This window comes from Cervus canadensis, chromosome 12 (assembly GCF_019320065.1).
Source record: "Cervus canadensis isolate Bull #8, Minnesota chromosome 12, ASM1932006v1, whole genome shotgun sequence".
In the NCBI taxonomy this organism is placed as follows: domain Eukaryota; kingdom Metazoa; phylum Chordata; class Mammalia; order Artiodactyla; family Cervidae; genus Cervus; species Cervus canadensis.
In genome coordinates this window covers 70,728,027-70,743,040 of record NC_057397.1, presented here as the reverse complement: position 1 = coordinate 70,743,040, position 15,014 = coordinate 70,728,027, and the positions used below count along the sequence as shown (strand labels likewise).

The 15,014-nt window shown below is 36.2% G+C and overlaps 1 protein-coding gene across 1 annotated transcript in view; it reads right to left on the bottom strand.

Annotated features, from left to right (window-relative positions):
• Nucleotides 1-15,014, bottom strand: part of MMP16 (matrix metallopeptidase 16) — a 379,265-nt gene that overhangs the window by 11,113 nt on the left and 353,138 nt on the right. The window contains exon 8 of the mRNA XM_043483344.1: nt 7,237-7,387. Coding sequence (XP_043339279.1) covers nt 7,237-7,387 — 151 coding nt within the window. The remainder of the gene's footprint in view (nt 1-7,236; nt 7,388-15,014) is intronic.

Here is a 15,014-nt window from a genome sequence, read left to right as displayed (position 1 = left end):
TTTTAGAGCAGGCATAAAATGCTCTGTGCATTAAATTATTTAATCACAATAAACTCAGGAAAGAGTTGTCATTGACCCCATTTGAGAGGAGAATTCTTGGAGGACAATGAATGATATGTAGACTTAAAACTCATTCCGTTTGATTTCAAAAGTTTCTACTCTTTCCTCTACACATACCAAATATGTTTGATAACATTTTCTCCCTCTGCTGCCATCACTAGACATGTCGTAGTACATGCTAAAGGGAGCGTTACACCAAAAGATTTGCATTTATATTGAGATTGGGTACTTGGTTCAAACCAGAAAAAGAAAAAAATATCCAGTCTTTTCTGGACATGCTCCTGTTTCAGGTCTATGGGGAATCCTTTATCTATAGGACTGTGGGCTCTTGTAAAGAATGTTTTGCTACAGATTCCTAGATACCTTAGATAAGTAACATGCAGAATATTAGTGCTACCTCCAGCTTCAGTGTTCACAGAGAAAGTAGAAATAGATTGTTTCAGGATGTATCCCCATAAATAAGCCACAAGGCAGATTTTATCCAAAAAGGGAAACACATGGTGCAGGTGTTTGTCATAGATTCTTATCACATAGAAGATGAGGGCAGATCTGATAGAGAGGTCAGGAAAGACTTCGGGGAGAAACACTGAGCTGAAATCATTCATGGTAGCTGGGCCTATCTTGTTGAAGAAGACAATTGGGGAGTGTGAAGTTCTACCAAAACTAAACTGCATTTTCATTCACATTTTTTTCCATGGAAACGGCAGATTTAAGTTATTTTTGAATATTTCATCACAGAACACACTGTGATGAATATAGCATGTTTAAGGAGGTTGAGATTGCACTCAAAATCTCCAGATCTTTTCTCTCAAGTAAATATTTCAATGATATTTACAATAGTCATATATACTAACTAGTTCCTGAGTTGACCATAAAGAAAAGTTTTTGCAGAGAAATCATCAAATACCTTATTTCACGGATTCTAAGATACATATATTTCCACACTTTGCATCTGTGTTATGTTTCACATCTCAATGCTACGTCAAAGTATACTTGGCAGTTTTTTCCTCAATGATAGATTAAATAATGATGTAACTTACAATAAGTGAAATTTTTAGTTAGCATAAACCATAACTTAAAGCAAATTTTAAAATTTTCCTAACCAAGGAGTAATTTTACATCCTAGTGACAATGGGACCACATTCCATACATGATTTAAGGAAGATTCCTACATACTCAGAAACCATGTTTATTCTCCAAGGTTTAGTTACAACAATGTTCATTTACAGGGCCTATTCTTCATGTAGCATTTTGTAGATATACATAATTTTAATCTTATTTCACCAAAATCCATCACCAATGTTTTCTATTACAGATTAAAATGTGCTTATGCTGATGTCCTAACCATAGATTTAGTATATATGGTCACTCAATTCAGTCAATAATAAAGTCTTGGGTATCATATTATTCAAAGGTAATGTCTTAATCATATTTGCTTTTCTTGAATGTTACAGAGTTGAAACTCAGATGCTTTTTGACTCATAGCTTAGTACAATTTTCTACCACATTACTACTAGCGTTTCCCTTGACATAGCGTTCTTACATTAATCTCCATGCCATCTGACCCTCTTAGGGCCCTCATTGAAATTCATAATGTTCATTGTGTCCATATAATTTTTCTTTATCCCTCACTCTATTCACTCACAGATATATTTACCTACCATTTTTTGATCACTGATATGCAAGGCACATAAAATTTACAGGGATCATAGTTTAAGAAAATACTAATGGGATGTGGATTTCATTGTACTCCTTCATAGGAACATAATCCTGATATGAATTTGTTAGGATAAAAGCAATTTCCCCCTCTTTTTGCTAGCTGATAATGCAAAACTATAATTTCATTTCACAGTTTTTGAAAAACTCATAGGTGGCTTGGACCCTCAGGTTATCTGCTCTGTCAGCTTTGATACATACTCAGTAAACTTAAATGTGATTAAATTCATCTAATTATATTCAACCATAATATTACTCAGTCCATTATATTATTATATAAAGACATTACATTCAGCTACTTTGTAAAAAAGCTGAGGCTTATGAGATTTGCATTTGAATTTCCAACATATGTAACATATTTCAACATGAACAAAAAAGTTCAATCTGCTGATTTTTTTTCTCCTGAAAAATAAACTTACAGGTTCATTGAGAAGAATATTAATGTATTCAGATGGAACATTATGTAAATATATTGGAGGGGTTTAAAACTTAGACATTATAATGGAAAAGTTTTGGAAAGCTATTGTAAATAAATATTATAGCTTTTTCTTCTAACACATCTACAATCTTTGCAGTAGAATTATGACTTTAAATTGCTGGTTCTTTGAGAAACACATTGTAAATCAATCTTCTAAAATAAATTGTGAATAGAAATGGGATTTATTCATCATTTTCAGACTGATTATGAGTCATAATCATAAGAGAAAACAGTTGTCCATGTAAGAAGATACAGTAATTTCTTAAATTCCTCTGTGTGAACAAATAAATAGTACAGAATATTCTGAAATGATATACTTTAATGTTTCTGGATACTGAACTCAAACTGAACAAAAAGGTTGATTTCACATGACCTGGTTATTTCTTTATCCACTTTGTCTCATTTTTTTTTTTTTAACGTCAGAGCCAGGACGTCTTTCCCTCTGTTATCAAAAAACCAAGGGCCACTTTTTTTCACGCCCAAATAATCATACAAAACTTCTTTCTTCAGAAGCATTATTAAAAATGGAAAATAATCAAAATAGCAATTTTTACTGTGCTGGATAATTTTAAAAACACAAAAAGGAATCACTTCATAAACACATAACTTAAGCTACAAGAAATAGGTGTGTTTTCTTTGATTACTGGTGGTAATGATAATAAACCAAAATAGATCTAAGTTTTGTCTTCTTTGTTTGAACATGTCTTAAAATCCTCAATGGTTCATCCTAGAATAAAGTATAGTAATAGAGTCTTGGATATATTTGTGAGAAGATGCTATGAGATGACTTAGGATGACAGGATTTTAGAGCTAAATGTTATGAAGATCAAAATGTATCCAAGTATCAATGTATAGTATATTAAGAAAAGGGCAAGTAGGAGTCTGGAGAACTGAGCTCCATGCTGTATGTGAAACAGTGAAACTGGACTTTTTAATCTGAATTTACAGATCTGTTTAAGGAACCATCATTTCACCTACACTTCTGCACTTAGGAGATTTCATGTGGGCCCCTACATGCAATGCAATTTATATGTCAATTACTCTCAGATCTGTGCCTCCACCCCATCTTTCCTTGGGAACTCAGATATCCAACTACTTCCTTGATTTCTCCAATTGTGTGTAAACAGGTATCTACTTACCAAAAGCGAGCATTTCAAACTCTTGACCCCCTTTCCCCAATATCCCTTCCCTTATATGTTCCATCTTCAGAAATGGCACAATCTATTCAATTCCAGTGATAAATCTAGATGTTGACGTGTTCTTCTCACCTCTAAAATCCAAGCCTTAAGAACAACTTGCTATGAGTACATAGAAAACATATGCTCTACTCTTTGCTCCATGCACCCTGCTACCATCGTGCCAACCTGTACTCCTTCAACAGCCTACCAAGAACTTCCTTGCTTCCACATTTGAAGCCCATTAGTCATACAGAAGTCCTAATGATGATGTTGAATACACATCACAACATGTACTTTCCTGCTGAAAACCCTCCAACGCCTTTCTGTTGTACTTAACACGCCTCATAATCTGGTCCTTACCCACCTATGGGACCTCGTCAACCACTGACCCACTATGCTTTCGCAACAATGCTTTTTTCTGATTTGAACATTATTGCTTTTGCACTGCTATTTCATGTGCCTACACTACACTGGCCTGAATAATTTCATGTGACTGAAATTTCTCCCCTCTTGAGTCCCTGCATCAATGCAATCCTTCACAATTTAGGCCTTTCTTGACTTACACACTCATCTCCCCATCACTCTTTACCACCCATGAAACTCACATGAAACCCATGAAACCACACCAGCACCTGATTTTATTTCTTTGGAGCATTTCTCAATGTTAAAATATCACGGTCATTTTTTTCTTCTCTCTTTATAACAATATCCCTAATAGAGTCTAAAGACAATAGGGGCCGAAGCCTTGTCATCTTCTTTCCTGCTACCTCTTTATTACCCAGCACATGTCAATAGTATGTGCTCAAAATATGTGTTAAATAAATGAGTGAGGGATGTGCCAAGACAAGTAAGAAATCTTAAGAAAGCAGGAATTAGAGCTATTGAGAATGGAATGGGCTGTCTCATATTTACTCTGTCACCACGGGTGGTCAGGTACAGAGGATTCATGCCCGTGGGATGTAACTGAGTCTGTCTAGACTTTGGTAGGAAGTGAATTAGATACAGGGCCGACATATGGCAGTGCTTAGACCAAAGCTAATTTAAAGGTGTGCTTTGTTTGTCTAGCAGATTACAGAATCTTTTCTGATTTTGAATGCTCTTCTAGATATGTGTGGTTTGCAGCTCACTGCAGTATCCATCAGTCCCTACTGCCTTATATATTACTCCTGTACCTAGTACAGTATTTTCCTGACCCTTTAAATCAACTGGGGCTTCCCAGGTGCTCAGCTGCTAAAGAATCCACTTGCAATGTGGGAGACCGGGGTTCAATCCCTGGGTTGGGAAGATCCCCTGGAGAAGGGAAAGGCTCCCCACTCCAGTATTCTGGCCTGGAGGATTCCATGGACTGTATAGTCCACGGGGCCGCACAGAGCCGGACACGACTAAAGGAGTAAAGTGATGAGGTTTTTACACCTAGACTAGGTAAGCTCTAAAATTATTTTCTGATCTTATACTTAGAGAAATAGAAGTCTGCTAATACATATTTTAAACAGGAAAATGTCAATAAAATAAGAGGAAGAAATAAGTAAGGATAAATGAAGTTTCAATACATTTTCTCTCAAAATATACATGGGAAATACATAAAATGTTAAAAGTAATAAGTATTGTAAATAAATAATGTCTATAATGAAGAAATACACTAAATTTTCATATAAAAGTGACAACTGGATTGTTTTTTACATTTGAGTTAGTTTAATGTCTTTTCCATCTACTTATAATCTAGAAAGAATATATTAATAAATGTTGTGACTTTGGAATTAAATATACAAATATGAAGTAGTCTTCTTATAAAACATCTATGACAAATGAACTCATATAAAATCACACACATGAAAATTAATTGGGATCTTGCTTTAAATATTTTCAAAATCTATAAAAGCAGTTACTTAGGCAGAACTTAAAATCAAAGTATTTCTATATGTTTTATATATTCTGCATGCACCTTGTCAAGTAGGACATAAATTAACTAAAACTCCTTTTCTAATTTACTATAATCTTTATTATAAATTTGGTGTCTAACATTCATTGATTTCACTGACTTGAGACAGCCAACATTTAACTTCTAAACAACTTTTTGAAGAAGTACTAAGTTTTTAGAATGGAAACATTTTTATAAGTAAGGCTAACTGATAGTAAAACCACAGCTTTAATTGTCATCTCTGAAATGCTCATTAAAACTGTAATATGAAAGCTAAGCTTTCATGTTCTGTCCTGGAGAAGTTAACTTCTCCAGGGTCTCTTTTCAACCTTTTGTTTCTACCCCTTTCTGGGGGTGGGGGGTGGAAACCAACACCATTCGCTTTTGAGCATAGTCCTAAAAGAGTACATTCAAGCAATTAAAAGCAGCTGAAGAATTACTCTCTAACAGCCGTGCGGGTCATTAATTTACAGTTTGCTGTAAGTCCACTGACTTATTTCCATTAGCAGTCACCATGCTATGGCAGTCAATTTCTTCATTCTTCTCTTTTCACACTCTAACCACATTTCTATCTCGCTGAAAGTCATAACTTTTTGTGATAAGTAATATCTTCTGCTATGATAGAGTTTTTTTGATGAACCTGTGATTTAGTAAGAAACATCTAGCAAAACTTTAGCTTCTCGATAGTGAATTAAAATCTATGAATATTTTGCTATAGAAATATATGCAAATTTAATGCATAAAAAGTTCATAACAAATAAATGTAAAACTATACATTTTTATCCATGAATGCAAACGATAGAATCTTTTTGTTCACAGATAAAGCTCAACGTTTCAAACCACTTGCTATCAAATATTACAAAGTGCAAAATAAACAAGGTTTATATCTTTACTTTTCTCAAGTAGTTGGAGACATTTTATAGGGTTACATTATGTTAAGATTATAAGGCAAATTCAATACTAACTAGTTGGTCATTAGAACCTGTTGTTTTCAATGTGTGTTTGTGAGTTGTGGTGCTTTAACTACTTGTAAAATGACATACTTACGTTCTACCTACCAATGAAGTTTACTTATGAATGTCACACTTTGATACAACTAGTAATAGTGCAACTAAAACTTGATTTTTCATCTTTATTTTTAACCTATTGCTAATTTAAAATAATAAAATTTTAGCCTTCAACTTTGATTTTATATGTAATATCTGTCAACAAGTGGGCAGGGGTAAAACTAGCATGCCAAGTGGCTACTGTACATCATGAGACTAACAATTCACTTGAAGTTTTACAAACCCTGTTAGTAACGTTACAACAGTAAAAGATGTGACAGAAAATAACAAGAGACATTATACTTCAAACTAGAAGTATTTAGTCCAGGGATAGTTTGGTTATTTCATAGCACCTATCTGCTGGTACCTAAATAACAGTGTCTTAAGAAATGGAACTCATGACAAAACTGAAGTTATTTGAAGATGTTCAGAATTAACTGTGTGCAAAGTATAAAAATTTAACTTTCAATATAAAAGCAAAAAAAGACCTGTGCTAAAAAGCACTTTTAAGTAAATTAAGTAAAATTACAGAAAATGAATTCTAAGGATAAATATGTACTGCCTATACAGCTTTATAGGCATATTCTGATTATGGAGAAGAGAAAAAATATATACTACATATATACATTCATCATAAAACCATATTATTTGGGAATATTAAAGGAAGATTTATCTTCAGTATTATTTTAAAATATGTTTAAGAGATTTTCAATTCTATTAATTCTTGTGTTTACATCCACACAGATTCTTTCATCAAATGTACATTCCTGCTATAGACTAGAAATATTGACTTCTCTAAACATCAGTTAACTGTTTTCCTCATGTGAAGTGTGTACTGACCTGTCCCCCTTGAAGAAATAGGTTTTCCCAACGTCCTCCCACCAAATGGCTGAATCAATACCATGAGGGGGAATTCCGCTTCCAAGAGTAATCAAGTCATGAGGGTAACCAGGTTGAAGAGTCGTGTCCTTGAACACCCAATATTTGTTACCTGTATGAAATAAGTGCAAATGCAGAATATACTAATTTAATGTCAGAAATTATAATATATCTACTAACACAATGCATTTAAAATTCTTTTACATGAAAGCCATGAAATAACTTAGCAGCAGTCACATCTGGAATACTGATGCCATTTCTGAAACATCAATGCTATTTTCAAAAGTGGACATAATGAAAAACTATTAAATAATGCAATCGGAATTTGTGAATTAATTTAAGAAATAAAAAAGATCTACAATTTGGCATATGGGAACAGTTTGAATTAAAGGTCAAGAATGTTTTCCTCTAGCCTTATTTTTTCATTCAAGGCTAAAATCATTCCTGTGTCTTGGGCATTCTATATGGCCTCGGATCGCCGTACTGATTACAGCCTCTACTCTGTTAAAACACTTCCTCTAGGCTGGTCCTTTCCTTTTATTATACAAACATTCACAAGTCTCTCTAGTCCTATAAAGTCATCCTCCTTTGACCCGATGCCCTCTTTTAGCTGTTACACTATCCTTCTCTTTAAGAGTGGTGACTGAAGGGAGAAAAAATTTAATCCTCATCTTGCTCAGAATTGTCAGAGTATGGCAATACTAAAAAAAGATGAATTGTAGTCAGCTTTATGGCTGTTTCGAAATTATCTACAGACAATGCACTTCCTCATGCCCTCCACTCTTGGCGGACTGTGTAAACACTCTCCTCCTTGGTATGCACTTAAGTAGTCTGCAACAATTTCTCTTTCCACTAAAAGTTGATTTAATATGTATTGCTGCTGCTGCTGCTGCTAAATCGCTTCAGTCGTGTCTGACTCTGTGCGACCCCATAGACGGCAGCCCACCAGGCTCCCCCGTCCTTGGGATTCTCCAGGCAAGAACACTGGAGTGGGGTGCCATTGCCTTCTCCAAATACGTATTGCTACTGATACTTTTTGTCATGAAGTTACCAATTCCTACAGTTTTCCACCCCTATCTATTGACAGGGTTGGCCACTTAAAGAACATTCCCCCCTGAGCTACTGGAAAACCGTTTTGCTGTTGCTGTTTCTCTTTCTTCTCTACCTGCTCCCTCTCTGGTCATTTACTTTATTCAGTCCTTGAAGGTTGGCACGCCCTATGCTTCTGTTCTCTGCACCTTCTCTTCTTATTTCACACAGGGGAGGGGCAGAGTGGTGTCACAAACTCAAGGGCCAGGCTAGAGAGGACAGAAGCGGAGCGACAGTGGTACACAAATATTCTGAGACAGATCCACAAAGTCAGCAGACATCTACTGCCTTAAAGGTGGTCCACGCTCCTCTGCCCAAGTCCTTTTCCCCTGGTCCTCTGGATCTTTCCATAATCAAGCAGCTTCTTGACTCACTAACTTCTCTTGAGGTTAATATCTGGCGAAGTAAAATAATATCTTAATATCTGACAAAGTATGTTGGGTCCTTTCCAATAGATGAAAGGCCTTCCTTGTTGTTAAATATTTCAATACTATTCTAGATGAGAACTATAATAAACTAGCATTCATGTTATACTTAAGGGAATCTTAAAAAAAAAAAAAATCAAAACCAGCACTGGACTAAAACATCCTAAAAAGCATATCTCCAGGCTAGTCTCTAGTTTGTAGAGTCTCTAGTTTGTAAACAGACTTATCTTATTTACCAAGAGCTACCATTTGCTATCATTTTAAATCAAAACAGCTTTTTCTGAGTACCTTCAGTGTCCCAAGTATCTTGTTAGAAATTAAGGAAACTAAGGAGAACAAGACAGACTATTATCATCCTACATTCAAGTGAATTTGACAGATGAAAATTAAGAACACAAATATGTAGTTGCAGTACTTGAAAAACTAATAAATGCTATGAAGGAAACACATCAGGGGCTGAGAAACAGAAAACATAGAGGGAACTTACTTCAAGTAAGGAGATTAGGAAAGCATCTCTAAAGAAGTAACACTTGCCAAACTTTAAAGAAAGAGAAGATGATACCTATGCAAAGAATACTGAGAAGAGCATTCCAAGAAAAAGAGTTATATATGATAAAAACAAAACAAAGCAAAACAAACAAAAAAAAAAAACAAAAACTGAAAGAAGATCCACAGGGTGTAATAATCAAGAAGAGAGTAGCACTAAAACCTATAAGATGTGCTTGGATCTCAGTCTGAGTGCACTAACAAGCCATCAAAGAGATTAAATTAACAAAGTGGTGTGACCCATTTCCTATTTTCAAAAGGTGATCTTTGGAATACCTGGTATGTGTACTAACTTGTTGATGAATGACTCAACTCATTGATTCTGGCACCAGATCCTTGATAGAGCTCATTTTCATTCTTCTAAGATCCACTTTCAACAAAAGACCAAACTTATCTTTTAAGAAGAGGAAACAGATCTTACCCCTTTGTTAACTTAATCACTTTGATGGCTTACCAGTGCACCCAAGCTAAGATCCAAGCCCATCATATAGATTTTCAGTGATACTGTGGGAGTGAACAAGAAAAACAACATCTCCACTCATGGAGATTAGATCACAGTGAATGGGTATGAAGAAAATTGACCATAAGTAAGCAAAAGAATAAAGATAATTCCAAAAAGAAAAGCGTTATAAAATACAAAAGAAAACCAATAATATCACAATGCTGGGATGGACTGGGGCTTATTTTCACTGGAGATAAGAAAGATCTCTTTATTTGGGTGACAGGTGAATTGTGACTTGTATAACTGATAAGAGCCAACCCACTGAAGATAGCCTGAAAGAGAAAAATCTTGTTAAATAGCTAGAACATTTCTATATGAAATAGGAAGCCACTGAATAATTCAGTTAAAAATATTTTTATCAGTAGTATGGATTAAGATTGCATCAGTAGAGATGGAAAGGAATCATGATATATTCCAGAGATAGAATTCATAGGCATTGCTGATGGGTTAGCTGTGTGGAATAAAGAAAAGACTGCAGAGAGAAAAATCCTGAAGCTCTGACTTTGTAAATGAGAGAATAATAGTGCTGCATAAACAGACAAAGATGACTGGGGTGGATGGGCTGTTGGAGGTTCAAGTCAAAAGTTAGAGAGATCATTTAGACATTTAAATGAAGAAGTCAAGTAGGCAATTGGATATGTGTTTGAAAGTAATAGATTTTCAGTCACAAGCATGAATATGACATTTCTTAATTTATGGTTCATGAGATAATGCAATGGAATACAGAGAGAGAATGACAAATAATTAGGACTGGCCTTCTAGAAACACATGACCCCCAAAGAGATCACATAAGGGAAAAGAGAGGAATAGGTAAATAGGAAGGAAGTACAGAAGACAAAGAAGGCAGACTAAAGTAAAAGAACCCAAGAATCCAAAGAAGATAGTGGTCATTAATGACTCTCTCTAGTCCAAATATGTCTTGAAAGCTAAAAATATATGTAGTTAACCACTCAGATTTTCTACAAAGTTGACCTACATGTTCAAATTTGAACTCCTCAAAAGACCTTTCTTCTTGTTTTCTCTATCTTGATAGACAACACACCAGTTACTGGCTCACATCTGAAACCTCCCTGTTCATAGTCTTTTTCTCTCTATCGGATCATTACATGTAGCTGCTCTGATTTCATAATTCTTCCTTGAGTTTTCCCCTTGCAGGCCATCCTTGATCCAGGTACTTGGTATGCTTTTCCATCACCCCTTGTGAAGTCAACTGTCTTTTCCACAAGCTCTAAGGTGGGTCTTATTGTTCCTCCATAGCCTCCCTCTATTTTACCACTCCAATTCTAGGGCCAGTTAAAACTCTGGAGAGTTATGGAAATATGACTTAGGCAAATGAGGAGACAGGAGCATAGCCAGCCACGCCTTTATTCTGTCAAAATGACCCAGGGCGTACTGAGAAACCTTACCGCTCAGCAGAAAGTAGGGCTCCCCTGGTGGCTCAGACAAGAAAGCGTTTGCCTGTAGTGTGGGAGACTGGAATTCGATCCCTGGGTTGGGAAGATCCCCTGGAGAAGGAAATGGCAACCCACTCCAGTACTCTTGGCTGGAGAATCCCATGGACAGAGGAGCCTGGTGGGCTACAGTCCATGGGGTGACAAAGAGTCACACATGACTGAGCAACTTCACTTTCTTTTCTTTTAGGTAGTAAAAGGCCTACAGGGTCATGATGTCCCTAGGGCAGCACACACTGTGAGGAAGAAGACATTGAGGAATCAGAGAGATTGACTGAGAGAGAAAGAAGAATGAGATAGATGCAAACAGCAAACCAACAGGAGAGAAAGAAGGAGGCCTCTTAGAGATGGCAGGGGTAGCTAGCTTACGCTCCTGTCATACCAAGTCTTAAACTCAGAGAACTTGTTGGGTTTATTTTCGTTGTTACTAGATGAGAATGTTCAGTGTAAATTTTGACCATCTAAACTTCACACAGATATTAAGTGTTCTTCACACAGATACCAAGTCTGCTGGTGAAAGTCCTAGCTTTTAGCCACTGTATCATCCTGTCTTCCAGCCTTGCACCTAAAGAGGAACACTTTTATGTTAGAGCTTATTTTATTCCAAAAGTCTCCTTCCCTGTTTCCCTGCTTCTAGTTAGTCTGCCTCTCTTTTATCTATCTTCTACAAGGTCTTTCTGCAATGTTGCCTTCTACATTTTCCTGGAATGTATGCCTAATTTTATCTCTCTTTTGTTCATGTTTTTCAGAGGCTTCCCACTGCATTTGAGATAAACCCAAATCCAACTATAAGTCATTTCAAGATTCCTCCTAATATGGGTCCCTTATTATGCATTACATTACATTCTGTTTGGCTCCCTTTCTAGAAAACTGGTATGGCTCTTTCAAGAGTAAGCTTGACATCATTTGGTGGGCCTCTTGCTTTGCCAGAGCACTCAGCCTTCACTTCTATCATCTTACTTAGTATTCTGCACTTCAATGAATCACACGCCTGTCACCTGCGATTAACTTGAATAGGCTGTGAATAACCTGAGGACAAACATATCCAATACTGTTTTCCTGCGGCACCTTGTATATAATGCCTGGAAAGTAGTATGTGTTTAATAAATGGTTATTGATTGAAATAATCATGTTTGCTGCTGCTAAGTCGCTTCAGTCGTGTCCGACTCTGTGCAACCCCATAGACGGCAGCCCACCAGGCTCCCCCGTCCCTGGGATTCTCCAGGCAAGAACACTGGAGTGGGTTGCCATTTCCTTCTTCAATGCATGAAAGTGAAAAGTGAAAGGGAAGTCACTCAGTCGTGTCCAACTCTTAGTGACCCCATGGACTGCAGCCCACCAGGCTCCTCCGTCCATGGGATTTTCCAGGCAAGAGTACTGGAGTGGGCCGCCATTGCCTTCTCTGAATAATCATGTTTAATATTATACAAATAATTGAATACATTATCTAAATACAATATCTAAAATCTTACATAAAGGGACAATAATGATTACATAAATAATATCTTGGGCTTTAGTCTTGAGTCTTGCTGAGAGAATAAGAAATATTAATTTTATAACTATCAGAAAGTCTGAGAAACTTTAAAAGCATGAGCCAGTGCTATATTGGAGGATCATTTAAGTGATTATGTTTAACTATTTGTCGGGAAATATTATCATATACATATACACCTCTCCTGAGCCATTGTTTAATCTGAATGCTTTATTTAAAAAAAAAAAAATTCCCAAAGGCCCAGGTCACTTCCTTGCCAGAGTTAGTGAAACGGAAAATCCATAGAACTGTTTTCCAGTTTGTTCTATATTTCAGTCTATGGCATGTAAAAAGAAAGCCTTACAATAATGGAAGAAAGAGAATGAAAATCCTGTTCCTTACCTCAACGACTTATGGAATCCATTCCTTTCATCTCACTTTTAATTAGGAAAGAGTATATGGTTTCAATGCCTCCCATGAGAGCTACACAGAATAAAACGTGTACCAGCTAGGCTCTGTGGGGTCTTTTCTCTCCAGCAGAAGCACTTGAGGATGCTTTAGAGCACTTCCTTTTGCTGTTCCTAACCTCTGTGCTTTCCACAAAATCTCTTCACACTTTTCCAGGCGTTCTGGTGATGCTGCTAGACTCAAGGACATCCAGCTGTCCCATGATTGCAGCACGAGAAAATGTTCGCAGAGATGCAGCTTAAATGCTGTCCAGTGTGAGTTAAACATTTAATTATCCAAGTGCTTATTAAGGAAATACAATTGTATGATTTCTTTTGTATCTTGATGAGGCAAGATTTTAACAAAATTGAAATGACTTTGTTCCTATTTTTCAGATTTTGAGTAAGTATGAGAAGTTCATATTCAACCTTTTTTTTTCAAACAGGAGAAGTGGATTTTTAAACTACCTTAGAACCAGATGGTCTGGTTCTGTAGGAAAATATTGCCTGTTTGGCAAAAAAAAGGCATTTACTGGATTTCATGTGAGGGTGATTTCTGGAGCAAGTGGAAAAAACTGGTCCTTACTGACATTGTACTTGGCAGGATGCAGAGGAAAATATCAACAAGTCTGAATTAAAGACAGAGAAGCTTTATAAATAAAATGAATAACCTCAAAGAATGTTTGGAGCCTGTGGATACTTTACAGAACACCTATTCCAATAATTTTTCAATGAGATTCACCCAGTGGTCAGTCCATCCGTCCATTCATACATCCATCCATGCATCTATCCATCGAGCCAATGTCTGCTTGTTAAAGGCCTATTATAGCCAGTTACTGAACTAGGAGGTGCAGATACAAAAATACAGGAAATATATCAGGCTCTTGCTTCTCTGGAGCTGAGGGACTGGCACAAGAAACAAACTTGTGCTAATAAGTTTGCAAATAACTAAGCAAATAACACCATAATGCACTTTTAAATCATAAGCTTGTTCCTACAAGAAAAAGCATAGTGTCTAATTACTTAAAAGGATTTTTTAGAAGGACAGTGCCAACTCAGGAGGCTGAGACTCTTACCTGCTTTCCTAACACCCTTTAACTGAGTAAACCCCTGTTAATGAGAGGTGGGCACTGTATTTTTCACATGCACTGGGTCAAAAGAAATGGTTGAGAATGCAGTCTAACACATTTATTTTATAAGTCAAAAAGTGCTCTGCTTAAAATCACACAACCAGTTGCTAATAGATTTGTACTACAATCCATGTCTCTTAATTCAGTGCTTAATTTGCTAATGCAAATTGACTTTCAAAACAGAATATGTTTACACTCTGTCTGGCTTTCAGAACTCCTGATGATTTCACGCTTCCTTCCCCCTTATCAACGACTCACTCTGCATTTATCATTGGAAGTGATTATTAATTAATCCACGGTATTGTCCTCATGCCTTGCTCACTGTATCCTCAGTAATTACATACTTTCTAAATTATTGATTTTTGAAAGAATTGTATTTTTGTCTCCTCACAGTCTACAAAACTCTATTTCTATGTTTATATTTTGTATCTTCTATTACAACAGTGGTCAGTACACTAGAGCCACCTGATGCTATCTCTTTTTGTAAATAAAGTGTTATCTAAACACAGAAACACTAAGTCATTGACAAACTATCTGATCTGCTCTTACCCTACAATGAAAGCATTTAGTAACTATCATAGAGACCATATGATCTACAAAGCCAAAAGTGTTTACTATTTGACCTTTTACAGAAAGGATGAGAACATAAATTTCATATCAGCTGGCTTTTCTTCATACA